The sequence below is a fragment of the Protopterus annectens genome, chromosome 3.part1 (assembly GCF_019279795.1).
Source record: "Protopterus annectens isolate FY-2018-M chromosome 3.part1, PAN1.0, whole genome shotgun sequence".
NCBI classification, from domain to species: domain Eukaryota; kingdom Metazoa; phylum Chordata; order Ceratodontiformes; family Protopteridae; genus Protopterus; species Protopterus annectens.
The window spans coordinates 1418102333-1418115639 of NC_056732.1; the positions used below are offsets into that span (position 1 = coordinate 1418102333).

At 41.6% G+C, this 13307-nt stretch overlaps 1 protein-coding gene across 3 annotated transcripts in view; it reads right to left on the reverse strand.

Annotated features, from left to right (window-relative positions):
- The window catches only part of LOC122798497 (metalloreductase STEAP4-like), a 295739-nt gene that overhangs the window by 254029 nt on the left and 28403 nt on the right, over positions 1 to 13307 (reverse strand). For all 3 annotated transcript variants that reach the window (XM_044067499.1, XM_044067497.1, XM_044067498.1), the window contains one exon: positions 8540 to 8982. In XM_044067499.1, the coding sequence (XP_043923434.1) occupies positions 8540 to 8982 (443 nt within the window). The remainder of the gene's footprint in view (positions 1 to 8539; positions 8983 to 13307) is intronic.

Here is a 13307-nt window from a genome sequence, read left to right on the forward strand (position 1 = left end):
TGACGCCAGTAACTCTCCCGGCTGTCACCATCTACTGACTGCAATCCTCACACTACCTTCTGCAGTTGAGCGATAGGTGCTCTGTGGCTAACACAAGGAACACAAGGCACCACACATTGCCCAGTCTGCAGATGACCCTAAAGATGGGGATTCCTCATAAACATAGCACTGACATGACAAGTATTAAAACATGTAGGCCAGCCATATCCACACACACCCTGTTAAAGCAATATTACCCCAACTGCAGTATAGCAGCACTTACAGTCTGTAGTCAAGACAGGCACATCCCCCTCCTGTGTGTCGGCCCATTTCCACAGTGTATGTTGTCAGAGGTAAGTCTCCAATCCATCTGTGATGCTGTTTACCAAACAACAAATCTAGTTCCTGCTCACAGTGAATGAAAAGTCCCAACACCAACATGATGTTCCTAGATATTGGAGTGTGTTTCCATGCAATTGGCTATGGGAATGTTACCACAGCTGATCCACATGCAATCAGCTACAGGAGGGCTATAATCAATGCAGAGGCCATCAGCTGATCATGAGCATCACTGACAATACACATGCCACTGCCTAAGCAAAGCAGGTGTATGTCTCCACACCCAACAGAGAGGGAGCGAGAGAAGCAGAGGCAAAGATAAGTCAGGGTGGGTTGGGAGAGTAAAAGGTAAGCATGTTTGTGTCACACACCTACCAGTCCAGGGTATCGAACCCCTGACTGACTATGTACTAATATCACATCTGTTATCCCTGCATGGTGGATATTGTGATTTTTGCTAGGGGCATCATATAAGATATTATAAAAAACGACTCAACATTGAGTCCAGTTGTTGCACCCTCACAGCCAGCTCCACACAGAACATGATCAACAAACATTGACAAATTAAGACACACACCTGGGATTAGAACTCCTACCTAACTAGCTATTACACTACACCACTATGCAATTATAGAACATGCCACGGAGATTACTGGAGTATTCTTTCCCGAAAGGTGTATTTCACAATGAATGACAACAGCAGGATTATCGAAGAAGGGCATTTCAACTGTACTGTGAGTGACCAGCCTAAAATGCATTGCTCCCTACACAGTCAGTGGGACACACACAAAACATCCACAACTGACATGTATGGGTATAAAACTCCTGACCGAGATCTATAGCACACTACAGCATACAGCTGTTATAAACCACACCACAGGGATTACTAGAGATGTCTTTCCCCAAAGGTGCATTTCACAATGAATAACATCAGCAGGATTATCAAAGAAGGGCATTTCAACTGTACTACGAGTGACTAGACTAAAATGCATTGCTCCCTACACAGACGGTAAGACACACACAAAATATCCACAGCTTACATGTGTGGGTATTGAACCCCTGACCAAGGCCTATATCACACTAAAGTATGGAGCAGTTATAGGTCACACCTCAGGGATTACTACAAACCTTTTTCCACAATGTTGTATTTCACAATGAATGACATCAGCAGGATTGCCAAAGCAGGGCATTTGAAATGTACTGCGAGTGAGTAGCCATTAATGCATTGTTCCATACACAGACATTGGAACACACACAAAACATCCAGAACTGCCATGGGTGGAGATGGAACACTACCACAGTTCTAAATCACATTAAAGCAGTACACAGTTACAGGATGCACTACAGAGATTACTGAGCTGCAACCTTCCCAGAGGTGTATTTCTGGGTGGGTAACATCAGCAGCCTTGCCAAAGCTGAGTATATGAATTGTACAGAGTGTGAGTAGCCTAAAAAGCATTGCTCTCTATTCAGTCAGACACACACACAAACAGTTTTCAGGTCTGGGGTTAAAACACCTACCTAACTATTTTATCACACTACAGCAGTATGCAGTTAGAGGATGCGCTACGGAGATTACTGGGTTATGACTTTCCCAGAGGTGTATTTCTAAGGTGAGTGACATCAGCAGCCTTGCCAAAGTTGAGTATATGATTTGTACGGAGTATGAGTAGCCTAAAAAGCATTGCTCTCTACTCAGTCAGACACACATAAACACAGTTGCCAGGTCTGGGGTTAGAACACCTACCTAACTACTTTATCACACTACAGCAGTACACAGTTATAGGATACACTACGGAGACTACTGGGTTATAACTTTCCCAGAGGTGTATTTCTACATGAGTGACATCAGCAGCCTTGCCAAAGTTGAGTATATGAATAGTAGAGAGTGTGAGTAGCCTAAAAAGCATTGCTTTCTACTCAGTCAGATACACACACAGATTCACACGCAAACAGACACAGTTACCGAGTCTGGGGTTAGAACACTTTCCTAACTATTGTATCACACTACAGCGGTATGCAGTTATAGGACACACTACAGAGATTACTAGGCTATGATTTTCCCAGAGGTGTATTTCTATGTGAGTGACATCAGCAGCCTTGCCAAAGTTGAGTATATGAATTATAAGGAGTGTAAGTAGCCTAAAAAGCACTTCTCTCTACACAGTCAGACACAGACACACACAGGAACACACAGTTGCCAGGACTGGGGTTAGAACACCTACCTAATTACTTTATCATACTACAGCAGTACACAGTTACAGGACGTGCTATGGAGATTAGCCTAAAAAGCATTTCTCTCTACACAGTCAGACACAGATTCACACAAGAACACACAGTTGCCAGGACTGGGGTTAGAACACCTACCTAATTACTTTATCATACTACAGTAGAACACAGTTACATGACGTGCTACAGAGATTACTGGGCTATGACTTTCCCAAAGGTGTATTCCTAGGTGAGTGACATCAGCAGCCTTGCCACAGCTGATCATATGAATTGTAAGACATGTGAGTGGCCTAAAAAGCATTTCTCTCTCCACAGTCAGAGACAGACAGACACACAAACACACACTCACACAATTGCCAAGTCTGGGGTTAGAACTACTACCTAACTAGTTTATCATTACAGCAGTATGCAGTTATGGGACGCACCATGGAGATTATTGAGCTACTGCTCTCCCAAAGGTGTATTTCACATTGGATGACCTCAGCAGACTTGTCATAATACTGCTATGGGGATGGCGGTGTGTGCATGGGCCATAACACATTCATGTAGGGGTGGACATGCCACATGTGGGCACACACAGGCTCATATGTCACAGGTACGTGTATACAGCTACTAGATGACTACTTCCTTGTACAGTCATGTTGCACAGCTGGCACATGCACCACATAGTCTGTCATGCTGACAGATACTGATGGCTAGTATCTGCAGTCAGTGACATCTGCATCTCATGTGTTTGGGGACCTTTGGCTGTGTGCTGGGTGGGACAGGGACAGATGGCTCCTGGTCACAGTCACCCTCTTCCACACATCTATGTCCATCTACCTTTGGCTTATTATAGTGTGTAGTCCTTACATATATGTCTGTATTCCTATCCACTGTGTGTGAAAGGCAGGAGTGGTGCATGCTGACATGTGTCTGCACAAAGAACTGTGACTGTCAGATATGTTTGGTCCACTGGTGTTTGCAGACATGGCCTTTATGTGTTCAAGTGTGTCAGTATGACCTTTCAGTATGTTGTTGACGGACATTGCCTTCATTCCTCTAAGTGTGTGAGCATGCCCAGTATGGCCATCTGTATTGCATGTGTGGATCAAGTCCAGCTAGTCTGTACTGCGGTGCTGGCCTTTGTGCTGTACAACAATAGGTAGCATGCTGTGTCTGCAGGGTGTCCATCGGCCATTTGGCATTGACTGTTGCTACATTTCTGCATAGCGGGGGACACACCTGATTGTTTCTACATTTCTACGCAGGAGTGGGGGGGCACACCTGACTGTTACTATAAGTGTACATAGGGTGGGGGGCACACCTAACACTTGTACACATTTGCTAGGACTGTACTGGTATATCAGGTACTCCATTTCAGTCTGTAGTCTTACCTATCGTGCTGGTTAGAGGCATACCAGTGTACTACAGATCTTAGCTTTAATTACCTACATATTAGTTTCTGACTTCCTAGCATTTTCAACTTACATCCCACTGCCTGGCCTGCTGTAGTCTGACTGTGTAGGCCTGGAGGAGGGGTTACCCACAGGGCTAATTCAGAGGCCATAGTACAACAGTTGTTTGTGTTTTTCTACACCTGACTGCTGGCTGAGACTGTTGTTGGGTATGTGAACCTTCCTGACTGGCATATGTGGGTCTTATGGACACACATGTTGCTCAGCCCATTTCCTGCAATGGGTTTTGTCAGCCTGTGTAGTTCTGGCTGCTATGGTGACTCCAATATGTGTTACAGATATCATGGTGCCACTATGGGTGTCTACTGTCTGTTGCCATATCATTCAGCCACCCAATTCCCTTGCATGCTCACATCTATACCATAGCTACAGGTAACACCACATTCTACTCCATTTGGCAATTGGTAGGTTGATTGACTTACCTTGAGGGTGTGCCAGACTTGAGGATTGTGCTGGAGGGCTGCCTATGTCAGATGCACATACTACACTCCCTATACATGGTTGAGCACAGGTAGTGCCATGTTTGGCATCCCTTTTACTGTCTGTGCGAGTCAGAGAGAGGTGTCATTCCCTGGGTCCCTACTGTGTCAGTGCATATGCTATACGTTGCCTCTTTTCCAAGGCCAGGGCATACTGGGCATGCCTCCTTCTGCCTACTGGGGCAGGCTCAGGTTGTTCCTCCTCTGAGGCACTCTGTGCCTGTACAGGCCTTGGCATTGGTGGGGGGCTGTGTGGCCCTGCCCCATGCTGTTCCTGCTGCAGCTGTTTCCATAGGATCATAGTGTGTAGCACAGCACATACCATAACAATTTGGATACATGTAGCTGGTGAATACTGCAAAGCTCCAACGGATGTGTCCAGACACGGGAACCATGACCTGAGCATCCCAAACACACACTCTATTATATGTCTGGCCTGTACGTGTGCCTCATTATGGAGTTGTTGTTCAGATGTGTGTGCATTTCTGATGAGTGTCATCAGCCAGGCTCCAGTGGGTACCCAGCACCCCCCACTAGGTGACCATAGGAGATGTCCACATTGGCAAATCTGTGGTACAGCTGTGTCAGATGCCATATGTGTGAATTGTCATAGCTTCCAGGGCAGCCAGCACACACATTCATTATAATGCCCTGGGCATCGCATACGACCTGGCAGTTGATGGAGGGGATGCCTCTGCGGTTGATGTGGGCCCTACCCTGCTCACTAGGTGGTGCTTTGATGCATATGTGCATGCAGTCTACAGCACCAACTACCCCAGGGTATTCTGCTATTTGGTTGAAGAAACGCATATTGCTGGTCAACACCTCACATGTGTTGAGGAAATATACATGCTTACTGGCATGTGCTTCCATGGCATCCAGGAACTGGTGGAATACTCTGAATGCTGATGCCTGTGAGATCCCCCAGTTGTGCTTTGTGAGGTACCTGTGGCTAGTATACCTAGGCCTACACATACCTTGGTATCCACTGGGATGGGTTCCCCTCAGCCAGTTTGGTGTGTCAGGTGTGTCCGGCACAGCTCAACAATTTGCTGTAGGAGGTCTCTGTCCACCCTATAGCACTCCACTATCTCCAGCTCATGTTGTCCCTGGTAGGTTACCCTGGGTCTGTACACTCTTCTCCGTCTCCTCACTGTGGATTGTTCAGCAGCATTCACATCCTCACCACGCTCAGCCTCTTGCACATGATGTTCTATGTTACCTGCTGCAGCCCTTCTCATTTTGTAGGTTTGTTTGTTAAAATTTCCCCACATGTATACACCAGCGGTGTAGAGTGTGGAAAAAACAGAGGGGAAGGTGTTTGCTTAGTTTATAGTAGTGTTCTGGGCTGGGCTGGTCTGCTGTCTGTGTAATTGGCTGATTCTGATAAGTTTCACCTGCCAGCTAAGCTAGTTCTCTTTGATTACCTTCTTACTGCTGTTTTCCCTTCCCATTGCTTCCCTGTTTAAACCCATGTGTGAGCAGCACAAACAGAGTGCTCAAATGTGCACAGAGTTGTTATTTCCTGGTTTAACTTCCCTTTTCTTCCTGTAAAACCCAGTGCATGGCACGCACACCTGCTTAAACTTTGTAAAGAGTGCTAGGCAGGTTTAGACACACCCCTAGCTTAGCTGTGCTAAGCTAGGAGCAATTCTGTGCCACAGGGCTCCAATCCGCATACGGTATGCCTGAAACCACCCCCCCCCATGATGTCACCTATATCCTAGTCTTGCACCCAGCTAGTTATACTCTTACACTCTTGGGACCTGCCTCACACCCTGGGGAAAACTGGGATTTACTAACCTTTTCCTCATTTGCATAGGATTGCCTGCTAATGCATAGTTACATGTCCCACACTGAGCCTCCTCCCTTAGCAACCATTACTCACTGGCCAGGTTGTCTTATGCCTGCTATTGACTTGCATGGCAGAATACTGATTTTAGTTAGAATGCTTATTTTAGGTTTACTTTATTATTTCCCCCCCCGATCCCATTTGCTGCCCTATGCTTAAACAGCCGAGATCTGCGAAAAAAAATTAAGGTTGTTTTTTTTTTTTAAATAGTTTGCAATGCAAATGGCCTTCTACTTGGCCATTGGCATGCTTCTTCAATGATATGCAGCCTTTATTTGGAGTTGTCATAGCTCCATTTTGTAGTTTGCAGAAATGTACTTGGTTACTAACCGAGTACATTTCTGCAGACTGCACTCGTCCTGCGCTGACAGCTGCCAGCTTCCTGGATCGCAAATTACCCTAATTTGCATGGTTTTCACCTGCAAAAGAGGGTAATTTGCATACAGGAGCTCAGTCCGTGCAGGATTAGCCTAAGAGCTCACGCGCACATCCCAGGTGTTCGTTCCTGGATCGCACATCGGCCATATTGCCAAAAATAGCTCTTAGACTAATCCTGCATGCTATAAAGGGCTTCGTAAATCCGGGGGTTAATTTGTAACTTTATTTTATGAACTTGCTCTTTAAAGTTATTTAATTAATCAATAATTGGAAGAATATTTAATTGTTTGCTTAATTAAGGAATGAATTTAAAGGAATATAAACAGTGGGGCATGTAATTTTCATTGTATCTGAAGAAATTCTGCACAAATGGATTAAATTACTTACTGTTTTACCATTTAATAAATAAAATTGGTTCTATGGCAGCTTAACAGTGTTTTTTATTGGTATTATTATTATTGTTTTTACACTGTGGACATTTAGTGGTTTACTGTCCTTTCTAAATGTGGTTCAGTGGGATTCCGGCGTGTAGCTCGCAAGACAATTCCCTGCGAGCTACATCGCTTAAATGCTGCAGTGGCACTTTGCGTAGTGCAATATGGCTGAAAGCCTAGCCACTGCAGCTGTAATCTATGTGGCAAAGACAGTGCGGATGTGTAACACATTCCTTATTTACATTCAAGGAATGCATTTATTGAAGTATTTATTTATTATGTTGTCAGACTGACAACAAAATAAATAAATAAGTAAATAAATGCATTCTTGAATGTAAATAAGGAATGTGTTACACATCCGGTACGGTTGTCTTTGCCTGTACATAGATTACAGCTGCAGTGGCTAGGCTTTTCAGCCATTTTGCACTACGGCAAAGTGCCGCTGCAGCCATTTGGGTTTGGTGATGTAGCTCGCAGGGAATTGTCTTGCGGGCTACATGCCGGAATCCAGTTCAGTGGAACAGTGAATCGATGGCCTGCTGCTTTGCCAGTTAGCTGCCATCAGTATAGCAATAGAAATCATCATTAAATATTTTTTAATGATTTTTATAAGAATCAGTATTAAGCATGCAGGCTAATTTGTAATTCATTATACCAAAATAAGATGTCAGTAAATGATGAAATAATTAGCAGTTTTACAAAAATGTCCTGCGTTTTGACAGATACTTCAGTAATCTTGCTCAAGGTCAACCAGTCAGGATATACTGCTCTAGTACACACTGAAATTACCTGTTACTAGTGTGCCCAAAGCCTAGTCTGCTATGCTTTGGAAGTAAAGCAAGTATCTAGCTTAATAAAACTATCCTGAAAGGTGATCAGTGCCCTGAGCAATGTTTCAGAATCTTGCTTCCTTATAATAGATCTTACAGATCTGATGTGGATTTGGGAAGCTTGTCAATTACTTAGTTAGATATTTTATTTTTATATGGATAGAGTGCTTCAAAGCACAACCTAATAAGATCATATTTCAAAAGTTATGCTCTCAGGTGAAAGTAAGTGGTGAGAACAGATGAATCTAACAACCAAAAGCAATGTCTAACAATTCTAATGCTAGAGACTGATGGCCTAAAAGGAAGTTTCTGGTTTCTGCAGGACTATCAAGGCATGTTGTAATGTTTGCTTACCTGACCACAGCCACATATGATAATGGTCCACACAGATAAAGTAGATTCACAAACCAGTTACCAAGGGCATTTCCTGTTTGCTTACTTGTGAAGCTTTATATTGTATATTATTAATTATTTTAACTCTTCCAGTGTTGTCATACTCTATTAATTCATCTCACTAGTTCAGATAAAACATTATAAGACTGTAAATGTTTCTTATTCATACCTGTCTACTGGCATCCAATAATCCAGACTGCAGAGACCAAGCTGAGACTGTATTAAAGGCTTTTACGACTTTAGCATTGGGTACCAACTGAGCAAGGAATTGTGCATTGGACTCTGGATACTGGTTCACCTTCTGATTGTTGCTTACATCGACCAATACTTTACCATTCAGTATATGAGACAGGTTGGTGAGGAAATAATAGTGTTCCCTGTGGATCGCCAATACAATGATACTGGATCTTTGTGCAGCTTCACCGTAATCCATAATCTCAACTCCCTTTGGAAGCAAAGGGGTGCTGTCTTGACTTCGACTTCCAAACACTACATTATATCCCACCTGTAGCAATTTGTAACCTAAAGATCTTCCAAAATCCCCAGTGCCAAAAATACATATTGTGTTTTCTTTTGTATGGATGGTCTTTTCTATGTCTGCCATCTCCACATCTAAGAAAGTAGAAAACAAGTAATTAGTACCAAAATAAACCTTATTAAAACAACAAACTTTTCAAATTTAGGTACTTTACATATAATAATAATAATTAGGGGCAAGCAAAACCTAGTTTAAAAGTTATTTCTTCACATGTGCCAGGTGGCTACTATTCTGTTGTTATTTAATTGAAATGAAGGAACATATTAGAGCAGTTTAAAAAACAAACACTATATAAATAGCAGCACAAATAGTTAATGTGGATAATGTGGAAGAGCACAATTTTACATTTAAATAATAAAAGGAAATCCCACAGTAAAAGGAATCATTTTAACAACAATCACACGATTTAAAGAAGCTTAAAGGGAAGCACAGTTTCTAATGACAAATAAGGGACTTTTGGCCTACTTAACCAATTCTGATAGCTATAAGACTATCAACAGAGCTATTTTAATCAGCAGGGCATTTATTTGTGTCATTAACTGTCATAAGAATTATCTAATGCGTGTTTCATGTTTTCCTGAATTCAATTACTGTTTATGATGTTATGACATTTTCTGAAAAGCCATTACCCACTTGGTTTGAAGTAGTTGGTGCAATTATTGTATAATGGAAGTCTTCTTATGTGGACAAAGATGGGTGATACATGTAGTGGCTTTCACAATTGGAAAGCATTTTATGACCATTTGACACAAGATTTGGTAAATTAGTATGGTCCTCTGCCCAAATGCAGGTTTTCCACTTATGGACAAAATGAAGGTTGGAGGCAAGAGATAGAAACACCAAAATAAGGGCATAATTAGCTCCAGCTATAAAATATTTTTGAGTACTAGCACTACAGAGGGACAGGTGTACTGGACAGTTTGTGAATTTGTGTGAGGGAAACTTAACATCCATATTCTCTGTGAACCTTGGTGAAGGATAATATAAACCATAAATGGACTCAATTAAATCTAGACTGTACATATTCTTTGCAAGGAAATTATGCTTTATTTTTTCTATATAGATTCTTTTCAGGGGTAAACCTATTTTGCTGAAATTTTAAGGAAAAGATATTGGGAAATTGGAGACATTTTTGGGATTGTTCAAAACAACAAATATTTAAGAGGGAAATCTAGAGCATATATGAGAAGACTTGTTCAGAAGAACTGATGTTAAACCACAACTGTTTTTAATATTCCTGGTTGTCCCAGATGGCAAAGAATGTCCTCATATATCATTGCTGGATCTATTTATGCTGACAGCCAAAAACTGCATTACTAGATAATGGTGGATTAAAGAGATACTCACAGGAAATGATATATTCAGTATAATGAGAGAAACCGGCATTGTAGAAATAAGTAGCAAGACTGGTAGAAGTAAAGAATCAACCAAAAATAAATGGACATCTTTCAATCTTATCTATAGTGATATATCTAATCAGTCAAATAGGAAAAGTAAATACAGATCGTTTAGTTAGCAGTTAAATGTTTATTTGCTTTTTTTCAAATGATTTAGAAACATCGGTCATAATAATAACATCAGCAATAATCACTTCAACAAGAAACTCAACACGCATATAGAGAAACAAACTAGCAGAATCTGGACCAGATGACATGAATGAAAGCATTTCTCCAAAAGTTTTTAAAACCGGAGTTTATACCATTATATTTAGTGACAAATTTAACAAAATTTAATTTATAAATTTCGCAAATGATTTTTACATATTTACTTATGATATTATATAAATCTTTTTTTGGAGAGCCCCTTGGGTTCTTGCCAGTAACAAGCCATATACAATCTTGTCACAGCTGAAAAAGTCAAGACAAACATTTTCATTTAAACTGGTTGTGATGTGATATCATTTAACTGTGAAGTTAACCATATGGCTGGGAACAAAGTGAAAGATGCACCCATAGGTTACTCAAACACAATTATTGAATGTTGTCATATAGTTAGAACCCAGGGACAATCCCAGAACTTTTGAAAATGATCAGCTTGAGATCTGTTACAGCCTTCACACAGACTTCCAAGATTGTACCCTAATTCATAACTTAGGATCATAGGATCATAGGAAGTTACTAGGCTATTGGCCCTGAGGCTCCTACAAGCCTTGCCAAGAATTTAGCCCATGTTCCAAGTCAGCCTCAGATGCCCCTGTCTAGCAGGGACACAGGTGGAATTTCAGGGGTATATTTTCTGTTCCCCATCCAGTTATCCAGGTTGCACTTAAAAAGCGTTAATGCGGTACTCTGCTTGACATGGAGCAGGAGTCTATTTGACAGAAGGGGGAGTCACTGGGACACAAATTTGTCCTGCCAAGTCCTACTGATGTCACAGACTAGGTTGAGGTTGCAGGTGTGGGTTACTTGAGTGGAGCTAGACTTGCTCATATGCAGCAGTCCCATCAAGGCGGGTCTGAGATTGCTTTGTATGCCAGACGGAGGTCACCTCTGAGGAATCTGTAGGAGATTGAATAGAGGGACAGGGCCTTTAGCCTGTCTGTGTAGGGTAGATGTTTGAGGCCCTGGATTCTCCTGGTGAGGAACCTCTGTGGCCTCTCCAACTTCTTAATGGTGAGCAGTGATCATTATAGAAGAATTTAAGCTGATGGAAAAATGAGTTAGATGAAACATTGAAAGATGAAATTACTAACTTGGTGCATATGTCACTGGGGGGTTTTGAAAGGGAATTAACATCTATACTTAATAAGTTGCATGTAGTGTCAATTTCTGGCTATATTAACATTTTGCATAAAGTAGAAGCTTTAAAACTGTGAGAGGCATTTCAAAAATGACATTGGGGCAGATTCAATAAAGCCTACAAGAAGTGTACACTAAGTGCACACTGTTCTGAGTGAGCAGACAACACAGACATAATGCACACCTTTTTCCTCCTAATTTTAGTTTTCCTACTTATATTCTTGCACTTTAAATATTTACAGGGATTCATGTGCTGCGGTAGTGTTGTCGCCTTACAGTAAGACATTGTCCTGTTCGATTCTCAGCTAGAGCGTCTTCTGTGTGGAGACATGCGTGAATGGGCGTACCTTCGTTGAAGGTTGTGCATCAGGGCCGGCAACTCGGCACATAAAAATCGACTGCCAATCATTAGCGGACCGGAGTTCTGCTGTGGCAATCCCTAACTGGGAAAAGCCGAAAGACACAACAACAACAACATAAAGGTTATCACAAAATGTAAATTACATGTACACTTAGTACGAGTACACTGAGTAACTAGAAGCACAAAAATGTGAGAAGAATTTTACTGAATATATATCATGTACACTTAGTCTACACAGTGTAGGCTTTATTGAATCTGCACCCTTGTTTTTTCTTTTATTTCCATTAGGGGCAGTAAGGGGTTAAAAAGGATATAGTATTTTATTGAAGAGGATAATACTACATACCTGAATTGAAGAAATTTCCAGTGGTGTCTAGATGATAAGTTATACCTTGTATGGAGGTATCAAAAGAGGCTAACTCCGATATGAATTTTGCAAAATATGTAAGAAAGATTTTGTACCTTTTTCCCTGCATTGAACACCATTAAATACATACTGATCCCCCTTGTATCCAAAGGCTTTTCTATGTCAGGGCATCTAATAACTCTAAAAATAGATTTTAATGTATAATTCTTAACTGATGCATAGCTCAAGGTGTTACAGCTAAACAATGCCATTCTTGCATATGTTGTGGAAGGGATTTACAATACCACAGGATTCCCAGAGGAGATAAGCAGCCTGAAGGGTTCTAGTATAGCCCATAACTTTGTCTCTGGATTTGGTAACAACAAATAACTTGTGTGAGACAAAGGACTGAGCAGGTTTTTAACGTTTGGGAGCATAACAGTACTGCTCAATGAACACTAATTCCTCACTTCTCATCTCCCTGAAACTCATTTCCCTGACAATGCTGGCATTTCCATTGAAAAAGCTTTGTTGGGGAATCACATAGGCACAAAGTGCCATTTGCAGGAGTTTGTCCCCTTCCTCTCTTATAGTGGAACCAAGGAGTTGAATATAATTTGGGGTTTGTGAGGGGGTATAGGGGGGCATAGTTTGTGAAATGTGGACATCGAAGTGTAGATTTTTATCAATTTCAATGCCTAGGATTTTGGTATGGTCAGAGGGAGAGATAATAATACCATTTATGGAGGAAATAGTAAAGGATAGAGGGGGTGGAAATGGTTTTGGTGGGGGTGAAAAGTAGTAATTTGGTTTTATTAGGGTTTAGGATAAGTTGGATTTGAGTGATCCAACTTTCCAAAGAGCTAAAGGATTCCTGGGTGAGTTGCTGTAGAGTGGGAAGTGATGGAGCTGAACAGATCAAGTATCCCAAGTATCCATCAAGTATCCCAAATG